At 43.7% G+C, this 13,014-nt stretch overlaps 1 protein-coding gene across 4 annotated transcripts in view; it reads right to left on the bottom strand.

Annotated features, from left to right (window-relative positions):
• MTOR (mechanistic target of rapamycin kinase) overlaps positions 1-13,014 on the bottom strand; it is a 125,420-nt gene that overhangs the window by 39,202 nt on the left and 73,204 nt on the right. For 3 of the 4 annotated variants that reach the window (XM_059912940.1, XM_059912948.1, XM_059912929.1), the window contains exons 29-30: positions 7,645-7,720; positions 4,494-4,633 (exon numbers count right to left, since the gene is read on the bottom strand). The exons of the other annotated variant lie outside the window; for it this stretch is intronic. In XM_059912940.1, the coding sequence (XP_059768923.1) occupies positions 4,494-4,633; positions 7,645-7,720 (216 nt within the window). The remainder of the gene's footprint in view (positions 1-4,493; positions 4,634-7,644; positions 7,721-13,014) is intronic. 4 annotated transcript variants of the gene reach the window in all.

Raw genomic sequence — 13,014 nt, forward strand, 5'->3', positions numbered from 1 at the left:
TATAAAAGAGGAAATTGACAGTAACACAATAATAGTGGGGGACTTTAACACCTCACTTACACCAATGGACAGATCATCCAAACAGAAAATTAATAAGGAAACAGAAGCTTTAAATGACACAATAGACCAGATAGATTTAATTGATATTTATAGGACATTCCATCCAAAAACAGCAGATTACACTTTCTTCTCAAGTGCGCACGGAACATTCTCCAGGATAGATCACATCTTGGGTCACAAATCAAGCCTCAGTAAATTTAAGAAAATTGAAATCATATCAAGCATCTTTTCTGACCACAACGCTATGAGATTAGAAATGAATTACAGGGAAAAAAATGTAAAAAACACAAACACATGGAGGCTAAACGATACGTTACTAAATAACCAAGAGATCGCTGAAGAAATCAAAGAGGAAATCAAAAAATACCTAGAGACAAATGACAATGAAAACACGATGACCCAAAACCTATGGGAGGTAGCAAAAGCAGTTCTAAGAGGGAAGTTTATAGCTATACAAGCCTACCTAAAGAAACAAGAAAAATCTCAAACAATCTAACTTTACACCTAAAGAAACTAGAGAAAGAAGAACAAACAAAACCCAAAGTTAGCAGAAGGAAAGAAATCATAAAGATCAGAGCAGAAATAAATGAAATAGAAACAAAGAAAACAATAGCAAAGATCAATAAAACTAAAAGCTGGTTCTTTGAGAAGATAAACAAAATTGATAAGCCATTAGCCAGACTCATCAAGAAAAAGAGGGAGAGGACTCAAATCAATAAAATCAGAAATGAAAAAGGAGAAGTTACAACAGACACCGCAGAAATACAAAGCATCCTAAGAGACTACTACAAGCAACTCTATGCCAATAAAATGGACAACCTGGAAGAAATGGACAAATTCTTAGAAAGGTATAACCTTCCAAGACTGAACCAGGAAGAAACAGAAAATATGAACAGACCAATCACAAGTAATGAAATTGAAACTGTGATTAAAAATCCTCCAACAAACAAAAGCCCAGGACCAGATGGCTTCACAGGCGAATTGTATCAAACATTTAAAGAAGAGCTAACACCTATCCTTCTCAAACTCTTCCAAAATATAGCAGAGGGAGAAACACTCCCAAACTCATTCTATGAGGCCACCATCACCCTGATACCAAAACCAGACAAAGATGTCACAAAGAAAGAAAACTACAGGCCAATATCACTGATGAACATAGATGCAAAAATCCTCAACAAAATACTAGCAAACAGAATCCAATAGCACATTAAAAGGATCATACACCATGATCAATTGGGGTTTATCCCAAGAATTCAAGGATTCTTCGTTATATGCAAATCAATCAATGTGATAAACCATATTAACAAACTGAAGAAGGAAAACCATATGAACATCTCAATAGATGCAGAAAAAGCTTTAGACAAAATTCAACACCCATTTATGATAAAAACCCTCCAGAAAGTAGGCATAGAGAGAACTTACCTCAACATAATAAAGGCCATATATGACAAACCCACAGCCAACATCGTTCTCAATGGTGAAAAACTGAAACCATTTCCACTAAGATCAGGAGTAAGACAAGGTTGTCCACTCTCACCACTATTATTCAACATAGTTTTGGAAGTCCTAGCCACGGTAGTCAGAGAAGAAAAAGAAATAAAAGGAATACGAAGTGGAAAAGAAGAAGTAAAACTGTCACTGTTTGCAGATGACATGATACTATACATAGAGAATCCTAAAGATGCCACCAGAAAACTACTAGAGCTAATGAATGAACTTGGTAAAGTTGCAGGATACAAAATTAATGCACAGAAATCTCTTGCATTCCTATACACTAATGATGAAAAATCTGAAAGAGAAATTATGGAAACACTCCCATTTACCATTGCAACAAAAAGAATAAAATACCTAGGAATAAACCTACCTAGGGAGACAAAAGACCTGTATGCAGAAAACTGTAAGACACTGATGAAAGAAATTAAAGATGATACCAACAGATGGAGAGATATACCATGTTCTTGGATTGGAAGAATCAACATTGTGAAAATGACTCTACTACCCAAAGCAATCTACAGAGTCAATGCAATCCCTATCAAATTACCAATGGCATTTTTTACGGAACTAGAACAAATCATCTTAAAATTTGTATGGAGACACAAAAGACCCCGAATAGCCAAAGCACTCTTGAGGGAAAAAAACGGAGCTGGAGGAATCAGACTCCCTGACTTCAGACTATACTACAAAGCTACAGTAATCAAGACAATATGGTACTGGCACAGAAACAGAAACATAGATCAGTGGAACAAGGTAGAAAGCCCAGAGATAAACTCACACACCTATGGTCAACTAATCTATGACAAAGGAGGCAAAGATATACAATGGAGAAAAGACAGTCTCTTCAATAAGTGGTGCTGGGAAAACTGGACAGCTACATGTAAAAGAATGAAATTAGAATACTCCCTAACACCATACACAAAAATAAACTCAAAATGGATTAGAGACCTAAATGTAAGACCGGACACTATAAAAGTCTTAGAGGAAAACATAGGAAGAACACTCTTTGACATAAATCCCAGCAAGATCTTTTTTGATCCACCCCCTAGAGTAACGGAAATAAAAACAAAAATAAACAAATGGGACCTAATGAAACTTTACAGCTTTTGCACAGCAAAGGAAACCACAAACAAGACGAAAAGACAACCCTCAGAATGGGAGAAAATATTTGCAAACGAATCAACGGACAAAGGATTAATATCCAAAATATATAAACAGCTCATGCAGCTCAATATTAAAGAAACAAACACCCCAATCAAAAAATGGGCAGAAGACCTAAATAGACATTTCTCCAAAGAAGACATACAGACGGCCACGAAGCACATGAAAAGATGCTCAACATCACTAGTTATCAGAGAAATGCAAATCAAAACTACAATGAGGTATCACCTCACACCAGTTAGAATGGGCATCATCAGAAAATCTACAAACAACAAATGCTGGAGAGGGTGTGGAGAAAAGGGAACCCTCTTGCACTGTTGGTGGGAATGTAGACCGATACAGCCACTATGGAGAACAATATGGAGGTTCCTTAAAAAACTAAAAATAGAATTACCATATGACCCAGCAATCCCACTACTGGGCATATACCCAGAGAAAACCGTAATTCAAAAAGACACATGCACCCAAATGTTCATTGCAGCACTATTTACAATAGCCAGGTCATGGAAGCAACCCAAATGCCCATCAACAGACGAATGGATAAAGAAGTTGTGGTACATATATACAATGGAATATTACTCGGCCATAAAAAGGAACGAAATTGAGTCATTTGTTGAGACATGGATGGATCTAGAGACTGTCATACAGAGTGAAGTAAGTCAGAAAGAGAAAAACAAATATCGTATATTAACGCATGTATGTGGAACCTAGAAAAATGGTACAGATGAACCGGGTTGCAGGGCAGAAGTTGAGACACAGATGTAGAGAACAGGCATATGGACACCAAGGGGGAAAACTGCGGTGGGGTGGGGATGGTGGTGTGCTGAATTGGGCGATTGGGATTGACATGTATAAAGTGATGTGTATAAAATCGATGACTGATTAAAAACAAAACAAAACAAAACAAAAACTGTAGTTAAACTAGTTCATGAGTGCAGGATGGCATTTTGTTTCAGCTATTTTAAAAACCTGCACTTGATGCTGGAAAACGGAACAGGAACCATTTTTCCTTTAACATCCCCTAACAACTCCCCAGGCCAAGATGCAGGCAAGTGTTCTAAATCAAGCATTACTGTCACTTCTACCTGGCATACCCTTTCCCTCTCCCCATTCTCCTTCGCCTGTCTCCCAACCGTAGGCCTTCCTCCAGGGAGAACTGCAAGATCACCCCGTTCCCCACTTCGGTCTTTCAGAGCTGTGTGCTCAGACCATTCATTGTCCCTGGGCTCTCAGGCTCTAGTAACTGCCTGCAACGTGCTTGTCTCATCAGCCTCACAAAGGAGGAGGCCTTGTTTTTTTTTGTGGTTTTTTTTTTTTTTTTTTAATCTCTGGAGCCTGGCATAGTGCTGAGCCCGTAGTAAGCACTCAATAAAGGTGAAGCACCTGAAGAAAGCAGTCATCTGTTCTTCTTTCCTAAAATCATTAGCAAGAGGTAATAAAGAAAAGAAATCAAGGTTGCAGAGTAAGAATATGAAGTCTTCATCAGTCAGTCAAGGTCAAGAGGCAGACAGAAAATAGATGTAGATCTCAGGAGCACACCCACACCTGTCCTGTCCCAGAGCATTACAAAGTTTAAGTTAAAAAAAAAAGAAAGAAAGAAAGAAAAAAAGAGTCTTTCTATTTAGCACTGAGACAGAACAGAGAGAGAAACACTCCAAAGTGATAGATGATTCCTGGGAAAATAACCAAGTGAAACAAAAATGAGAGTCTTAGATGAGAACTCTTGGTTGGGAGAAGCATTTCAAATGCAACTCGGCCAACATCCCGCTACAGCTTACCATTCCCCCAGGGCCTCGAGGCAGCGCATGCGGCCCAGCATCAGCTCCGGGTCATCCTTGTTGGTGTCCATTTTCTTATCATAGGCCACAAGAGCATCCTCCCACTCATGCAGTTTCTCATACCAGGTAGCCTGGATCTCCTGCCAAGTGGCAAAGAAAGAGGACTGTTGGGAGGCACAGAGAACACAGGGGTGCATTTCTTTTAATCCACAGACTCTCTTTCCCGAGTGTGCTGTGCTGTATGCGTGACACTTCACCCATCACAGTGTGCCTTGGCTTTGCCTGAAAAGAACTTCAGAATATCCGGAGGTATGTTTGGTGACGGTGGGAATGCTGGTTCCTTGGCACAGTGATGGAACAACCCTGGGATAATCTGAGAGCAGATGTCAGGCCATGCTTTCCCCCCATCACTTCCAGCCCAGACACAGGAGTCAGCAGAACTCCAGCATGTGGGGATATGAAGACAGGGGAAATCATTTAGGACGGCAGGAAGCCCAGACCAGGGCTCCTATAAGGATGCCAAGGCCTCGATCTGCTGGAATGCTGACAGTGGGCCACATGGCAGGGATGGCAGCTGCTTTCCTGATGAGGCCAGAAAGACCAGGCCACATCTGCATATTTGCTGGAGGAAAACCACTCGCTTTTTAAAAGCTCTCGATTCTCTGCGTTTCTTAATGCATTTTAAAACTTTCAGGAAATAATAATTTAAAATACAATATAATACTGCCACTTAAAATTCTTTGGAAAAACCTTCCTCCCTTCTTCTAGAGTCTCCCATCCAATGTTCCCTCCTGCTTAGCACTTGGCAGCTTTACCAGCGGCAGGGGCCAAAGGACGGGTTCCATTACCCGGCAGATGGCGCGCCACGCTGCAGTTCAGTGTCGGCCACGTGAATGAGCGCTGCTGCAGTCTAGAAGCTGCAGACTATGGCTCTCTGAATGGCCCGGGGACTGTTTTATGTCTCTGTCTGCCCTCCATCTGCCTCCACCTCAGTCTGTCTTCTGGGCTCCTTCATCACCAGCTTGGTAAATGACCATTTCTCTACTGGGCCAGGGGAGTGGCTCTCCAGGGATTTATTTAACAACAGTACGATCCTGCAGTGGAATTTGTATGATACAATGCAGGGCCCACATTTGCTTCCCCCATTACCTTCCTCTCCTTTCTAAATGAAACTCTTATTTGAGCAGCACGTACACTAACAGCTACTGTGCTAAGCTCTCTGACAGAATCTTTTCTTCTTGAACCTCTGTGAGGAGGTCATTTCTATTTTAGGTAGCTAACTTGTGCCTGCTTCCCCTCGTGTGTCTTCAGCAGAGCCAGCCCCCTCTGCTTCCCCTGGCCTAATTCTGCGGCCACAACAGCCCTTTCCCCAATGTCCGTGTACAATGAGGTTTGCCAAAACGGACTCTGTGGAGGGTAAAACCACCTAAGCTCCATTTCCCAAGCTCGTCTAGAATCATGCCGCTCTACTATGCCTAAATATGAAAGCAAAAACTTACAGAGAAAACAGTGACTGCAGAGGCCGTACAATTAAAAACTCTGAAATTAAAAAGTAACACTGGTAAATTTCCCATTTTGAATTTCTGTACTGGGTGGAAAAGAAAGGCTCACGACTAATGTATGGCACACACTCAGCATGAACAAGCAGAAAGTAGGGGGAGCGGCGTATGGAGCGGGTCATGTAGGAGGCAGGATATTTTGAATTGCAACAGATCGCAGAAACTATAAGGTTTAAGCAATGAATCACACAAAATTCTAATGAGATTGCTGTTACCTAAACTGTGCTGAGAAAGCGTAGGCCCTGCCAAGAAAAAGCAACCACTGTCGAGCTTAATGTGACTCAGCCACCTAAATATAACAGAAAATCTACCATAGGTTTAGCAGTCATCCTGGAGCAATGGCCACCTTTAGAACCTGGAGACGGGGGAACTCTTCATTTAAGGTTGGCACTCTGAGCCACTGGGGTATAAAATCGCCTGAATACCAGATGTTTGTGGAATCCTTGTTTCAATTACTGCGGTCTAAGCGCTAAGGATATCACAGGAGAGGACATCTCTGGGTGGAGTACATGAAGTGCCCTCTTTGCTGACCTTCTTCCCTCTGCGAACAAGGATTGTGGCAAAGATAGACGAGACACAGTCCCTTCTGCTTTGTCATCTGGAGATGCTTTCTTAGTCTAGTCACAGATACGTGCTCAAGATGGCAAAATATTCCCTGAAAGGTTTCAGTCCAATTGACCAGCCCTTGTAGAAGGCAAAAGCCCGTGAAGTAGTCACGTTTCTTCACACTGGGCTCTTGATTAAGGCAGACCGGAGTAAGTGACCTACTTGAGTAATAAAAGGCTCCTCATCAAATATATGGACCCAGAACTTCCTGACCTTCCAGGAAGTCAATGTTAAGTTGATTAAGTCGATGCCTTATATATGGTTGGGAGTTACCAAAGCACTCTCCCAGGGCTACAGAGAGTAACGGAATCATTTTAATATCGGTTGGGCAAAGATGGCAGGAGGCAAGAAGCTATATAAGCAATAATGAAATGGAACAATCCCTCAATATCAGGTATAAATTATGGCATATTTTTTCTGGAGAATTACCCATGGTTTCCTCTGAAGTAGGTACTGAGCCTTAACTATGGGCCAGTGGCAATGCTAGCTGTCACAGATGACCCAAAGACAACTCTGGTCAGGGTTAAACACCTGGCCTCTGACACCAGACTGCCCGGGGTTCAAGTCCTGGCTCTGCCACTTATTCACTCTGTCAGCTCAGGTAAGGTTGTTATCCTGCTGGGACCATAGTCTCCTCATCTGTAAAACGGGATAACAATAGTACACATTCAAAGGGTTGCTGTGAGGACTGAATTAGATGAAGTACATAAAGCACATAGCAAAGGGCTAGGCGCATGCTGAGAGTCTGATAAATACAAGTTATTACTGTTTTTTAGATTCTGCCCTCACGATCTCTGTTCAGCTTGAATACACTCCATACAGCCACTGCCTCCTTCAACCTCAAGATATAGGTAAGTCAGCATCAGATTTTTAACAATTGGCAAAAAAAAACAGAAAAGGAAAGTAACTTTCTCAAGGTCGTGGCTTAGTGCCTCCCTAGCCAGGTGGCTACCTCTTGCTCTTCTAAAAGGAATGAGGCAACTTACCAGCTCTCCGAAGTGTTTCATGGCATATTCTAATACCCCGGCAGCTGCCTCTGGCTGCTGTAGCTTATTATTAATGCTGGGAAAACAAAAGGAAGAGGTGGTTACGCTCAGCATGCCAGAGGGTGGGAGGTGCAGGGTCATCTGTGGGCAGATGGCTCACCAGCAGGCTGGGGACAACGTCTTACAGATGTAGAAAGAGCATCAGTTATCTGTCACCACCCAGAAAGCTTGGCCGGAATGATTTCATCTTGATCTCATACTCCTAATTTTGAAGGGGCCACATTTGGTGGACAGGAGGCCTTGCCTGCTCTGGGGCCCTTCCTCCAAGCAGTGGACTGGTTTCCTCTCAGATATCATACGTCAGGCAGCACATGTCTGTTTTTTAACTAGAAACCCTGGCTCCAGAACCGTTCCTGTTGTAGAACACAACCAGATGAGGTACCTCTGAACTTTTAACTCTTACTTCTTCTCATCAGTTGCCCTTGGTGATAAGAATAACCAAAATGAATAAAAACCATCAGGCAGGCTCTGTGGGTGACAAAGAAGTGGCACTGAGGCTGGGTCATCCACGTCAATGACAGAGAACCCAGCCAGTCTTGACTGCTCCCCTGACGGGGCCCATCTCTTTGAAATTCAGACACTTCCCTAGTCCCTTTTCAAAGACCATGCCCTCCCTCTGCAGCAGGCTGTGAAGGGACCGCATCCCAAGTCACTTGCCTGGTCTCTCTGGCGGAGAGATGCTTTTCATAACAACACACAACTTTGCTGATGTCATCTGTGGGCAGCATATGGCCAGTTGGGGCTGGAGAACTGTTAAGTGTATTGGGGCAACTGGGCAGGAAAGCTGGAAGGCTTGCTGCCTGAAGTTGGTTCATCAGAGAGGCTGTGAAGAGGTCCTGAAAGTAGGGGAGCTGCAAGGCTCAGACCCTTGTTCCAATAGGGACCTATGTAAGAGGGTAAGCAGCAACTAACCCAACACTAAACATAAGCTTGAGTTATGGAAGGAAGGAAGGAAGAGAGGGAGGAAGCAGGCTTGAGAAAACCACAGGACAACGACGACGACATCTGTTCATAGACAGGGAGCAAAATGTGACAGACCAACTTGGCAGTCTAGACTGGGCGTCCAAGCTCAAGGCTCCAGGCTCTGCAACCAGAGGCGAAAGTAACTGCACAGACATCCCTCTCCTTTATTTACAGGAGTAGATGGGCAACCTTGTGTGGGATCTACTGGGCGGACTGTTTGGTGCTTCTGTGTGGGTCCCAAGCAAAGCAACGAGCCCAAATGTTCTCCGTAAGTTTTCTGCTGCAGGATTCAGAAATATTTTTAATTTCAAAGTGAAGCTGTAACATCATGGTTTCCTTTAGGAAGCCCTATGAGAGTTTTTCTAAGCTGAGAATGAAAAGCCAAGTCCAAAGGGACTAATTCCACTGCATGCTCATTGTGAAGCAGTTTCCCATTCCTCTTGGCCTCTAAGTCAGGTTCTCGGCTTTGTTGCTCACTCACGTGGGGCTGGGTAAACCGTATTAATAATTAATATTACTGGGTACAGATTTGTGATAATCTAGTTCCTTGAGCCCAAATAAAGATTTTGGAAGCATAAGAAGGCTGGAAAAAAGAAAGCCAGTATATATTCTATATATTATATTATACTCAAATATGTAATATATCATATGTAACTATATATAATGATATAGTCTATGTATTATTTTTAGTCCTAATGTGGACTATTGGGATGGCCCTGGTAGGAGTGTAAAGTGTTCTGATGAGGAAGATAAGGAAAGTGTTCCTTGCCTGAACCAAAAGAAGTTAACTCTAAGAATCAGACATAAAAGTCCAGGAGTTCTAATAGCTGTCTTCCAATCTTATGTTCTGGAACATACTCTAATTTTCAAGAATGAATTATAAACATTACCAAAACTTGCCTCACTCTGGGGAATAAAGCAACACAAAAACAAAAGCAAGCAAAATCACTCCCCCCCTCCACTCTCCCATTTGTTATACATAAAAAGGAGAATTTTACAAGAAACTGATCAAAATCAGGAAGTTGTGACTAGAGACCTCAGAGGAGAAATACAAATTTTACCTTAATGTTGCTATGGCTTTGATATACCTCCTCTAAGGACAGACCAACACAGCTTTGCAAACTTAAAAAGAAAACTCATCACATGGCCCCAACTCCTTTAAGAGAAAGTCCACATAAGTCACCTGCATAGAACTTCCCGCTTGAATATGTGTGCAAGCAGGTGAGGATGCAGACAGAGCCCCGTGGGAAGGAAAGAGGGGCTGGGCTCACTGCAGACCCACACTGACCAGGCCTCGATCAATGGCCAGGAAAACCGGGGGTGCACCTTGAGATGCATGACAAGCTCTTGTCCAGCAGTAAGGACAGTCACTGAAAAATGACAACTTTGACTAAATGGACTAAAACAAACCCATGAAAAATGAGTGGGAGCAGACAGAAAGGGTCCCTTTGATAAATTAAGTTCTGGTTTGAGGACCTGAAAGTAAAGGAGATTGTACGCACCTACTTTCGACTGTTCAGAGAGGAGAGATTTCAAGTTAACCAGCTGTTCTCATCCTGTTTATTCTTTCCTCCTCCCTGTTTGCATTCTTCTTTCCTATAGAACTTTCTCCCTAAATGCATTTCTCTCTCCTTTCCTTCCGTGGGGTCTCCCGTGTGTGCCTACAAGGCTGCTGGAGAACGCAGCTGCAGGGGCTGAGGCTCTGGAGGTTCTCCTGGTGCTCAGGAGAGTCTACCATCTTGTTTGGGACCTTAACTTTTTCTCCCTCCTCCACGGCTTCTGGCACTCCATCACGGGAGGCAATGGATTATAATAACAACAAAAAGATACCTAAATTTACTGAGAGCTCACTGTAGGTGCCAGGCACCATGCTGATTACTGCTGATACGTGTCATCTTAACCCTACGAGGTGGACATTATTAACACTCCCATTTTACGTATAAAGAAACCGTGGCCCAGCCGGTCATCCTTTCCCTTCGAAATTGTACCATTAAAAGGATCTGAAGTAATAACTAAGGGTACAGCTCTGCAGTGGGAGAGAAGCGTGTCAGCTGTCTACTCTCGGCATCACTGGGCCTGAGCAAATACGTGTAAAATAAGTGACTGAAAGCACGGCATGGGACGTTTCCATGAGCTAACCCTGTATATAATCTGTTGTACGGGAAAAAGGAGCTGTAATGCACCTTCACTTTAGCTTCCTCACCCATACCATGGCTAACACCCTGCTCTGACCCCTAAGCTCCCGCTTCCTATTTTTTATTTCCTTTCAGAAGCCACTGCCGACGCCTCCACGCCTCCCAGCAGGACAGTCAGCATGCGGCCACAGTGGGCTTTTCCGAGGCAGCTTGTTCGAGGCTGCCAGGCTTACAGACAGAGCCCAGGCTGCAAAGTCGGGGATGAATAAGCCTCTGTGGAAACTCAGTAGTTCCCAGCTACTAAGGCCCCAGTCTCCTGCTTGCTTGGGTGACACAAGACTGTCTGTTCAAATACTCCCTTTTTAAACTCAGACGTGGTTTTATGAGACTGAAGGGAGAGACTGTACGTGTGGCTCATGTGCAGAAACCACCTTTGCTCCAGAGGCCCCCGAATGAGGAGCTCTCGTTTTATGGGGCAGCTGGGAGTTTTCTACAGCCCGTTCAATAAACGCTCCCTTGTGTGCCCCGGAGTCTTTCCCTATTAATGCTGGAGGCTTATAAAGGGCAGACTGTTCAAAGCTCAGCCCAACAGCAGAGGAGAGCTTAACAACACAAACCAGAGCTCACTGACGCTAACGAACACGTGTAGAGAGATGGAGGCTTAGGCAGCAACGTGCCCACGACAACAGTGCACAGGATGACAGGTCAACCAGACAGCCTGTCTCCTCTCCACGCTCACCAAGGCCAGAAGGAAAAGACGGCTGCGGCGCAAGAATTTCTAGGCTAGTGGATCCCGTCCCAGTGCTGTCTTGGCATGGGTGTCGGGGCAGATTTGTATCCTACTTCATTGCGCAGTGAGAACATCCAGTTGAGCTCTTGTATAGTTGCGAGTCGACAGAGCAAACAGAAGCTGCCTACCCACAGAATAAAACGCAGAGCCCACAAATAAACCTGGTGTTAGAAATACAATGAAGAGAGACAGACAGGAAAACACAATGAATTAGGATATCAAGAGGGGAAAAGGCAATTATTTCAGACATATTCACTCATTCATTCCCCACCTCCCCTCCCTCACTCCAAGATTTAATTTTTATTAAAGGAAGCTGAGTTGAAGAGCTTGAAACTGGTAAATTCTTGGCAATTGAGGGAAACACTTTTTAGAGATGAGTCGAATTAACAAATAAGATATGGCCTCAATGCCTCCTACACCAAACAGATTACACCAGGCATCTTTTCTCCAATATCCAAAACTCTCTTTCCAGGCGTAGGGAAAGTGTGTAAGCTGAGTAAGGGACTCAGACGTGAAGGAGCTTCTCATTGCCTTGGTGGGTTCCTTGTCCAAGAGTGATGGCTGAGAAGCTAGTGCTGGGAGTGGGGACTGTTTACTTCCCCATGACTCGCCCCTTCAATCTTTTCCTCAGTGCTTTTCACAGGCAAGCGGTGACCAGTCTCACTGCGGATGAGACTGAAGAAACGGCGGGTCATTAACTGCTCCACATCCTAACTAACGCTGACCCATTAGCAAACCAATAGGAGGGTCTCTGGCTCGGCATCCAAATGCCACTCCTACCACCTGAAGGGAAACCTGAGGAACTGTGTTGTTTCCTAAGTCATTGCTCCATGGGCTTCTGGACAGATGTCAAATCCCATGTCATCTGGCCTGGTAATTCCTCCTGGTACGGCTCACTTGGTTATCGACCTCATCTCTTAGCCTTGGTGCCTTGATGACCTTCGGCTACTAAGAGCAGAGTGATGCAGGATCACTCAACACGCGCTGGAGCCCATTGGAAAGCCGGTCACACGAGGAGCATCTGCAGTCACATCTGGGGGACTACTCAGGCTTTCCTAGTGCTCCCATCAGGAATTTATGAGAACGTCATGCACTTGCCTCCCAAATGGCTCTGGGCCTTCTCTCTCCTATTTCTAGTGCAGACTGTAGTCTACATTTTATTTGGTTCTCTGTCAAGTAAGAATTCTCTGAATTCCCTCAGTGCTGGGCTGGTGACACATGCAACACAGCTGACAGCGGACCTGGGCGGGTCTGGCTGAGGAGCTCCTGAACAGCCAAGTCGAGGCCCAAATGGACCCTGCTTTGGGTCCTTACCACTGTATCAAGCAGTCTTTTTTTTTTTTTTATGAATTTTTTCTGATACTTTATCTTTTTTTTTTAAATTAATGCACTTTAAAAAAATTAATTAATTAATTAATTTTT

Source organism: Balaenoptera ricei, chromosome 1, assembly GCF_028023285.1.
Source record: "Balaenoptera ricei isolate mBalRic1 chromosome 1, mBalRic1.hap2, whole genome shotgun sequence".
NCBI classification, from domain to species: Eukaryota; Metazoa; Chordata; class Mammalia; order Artiodactyla; family Balaenopteridae; genus Balaenoptera; species Balaenoptera ricei.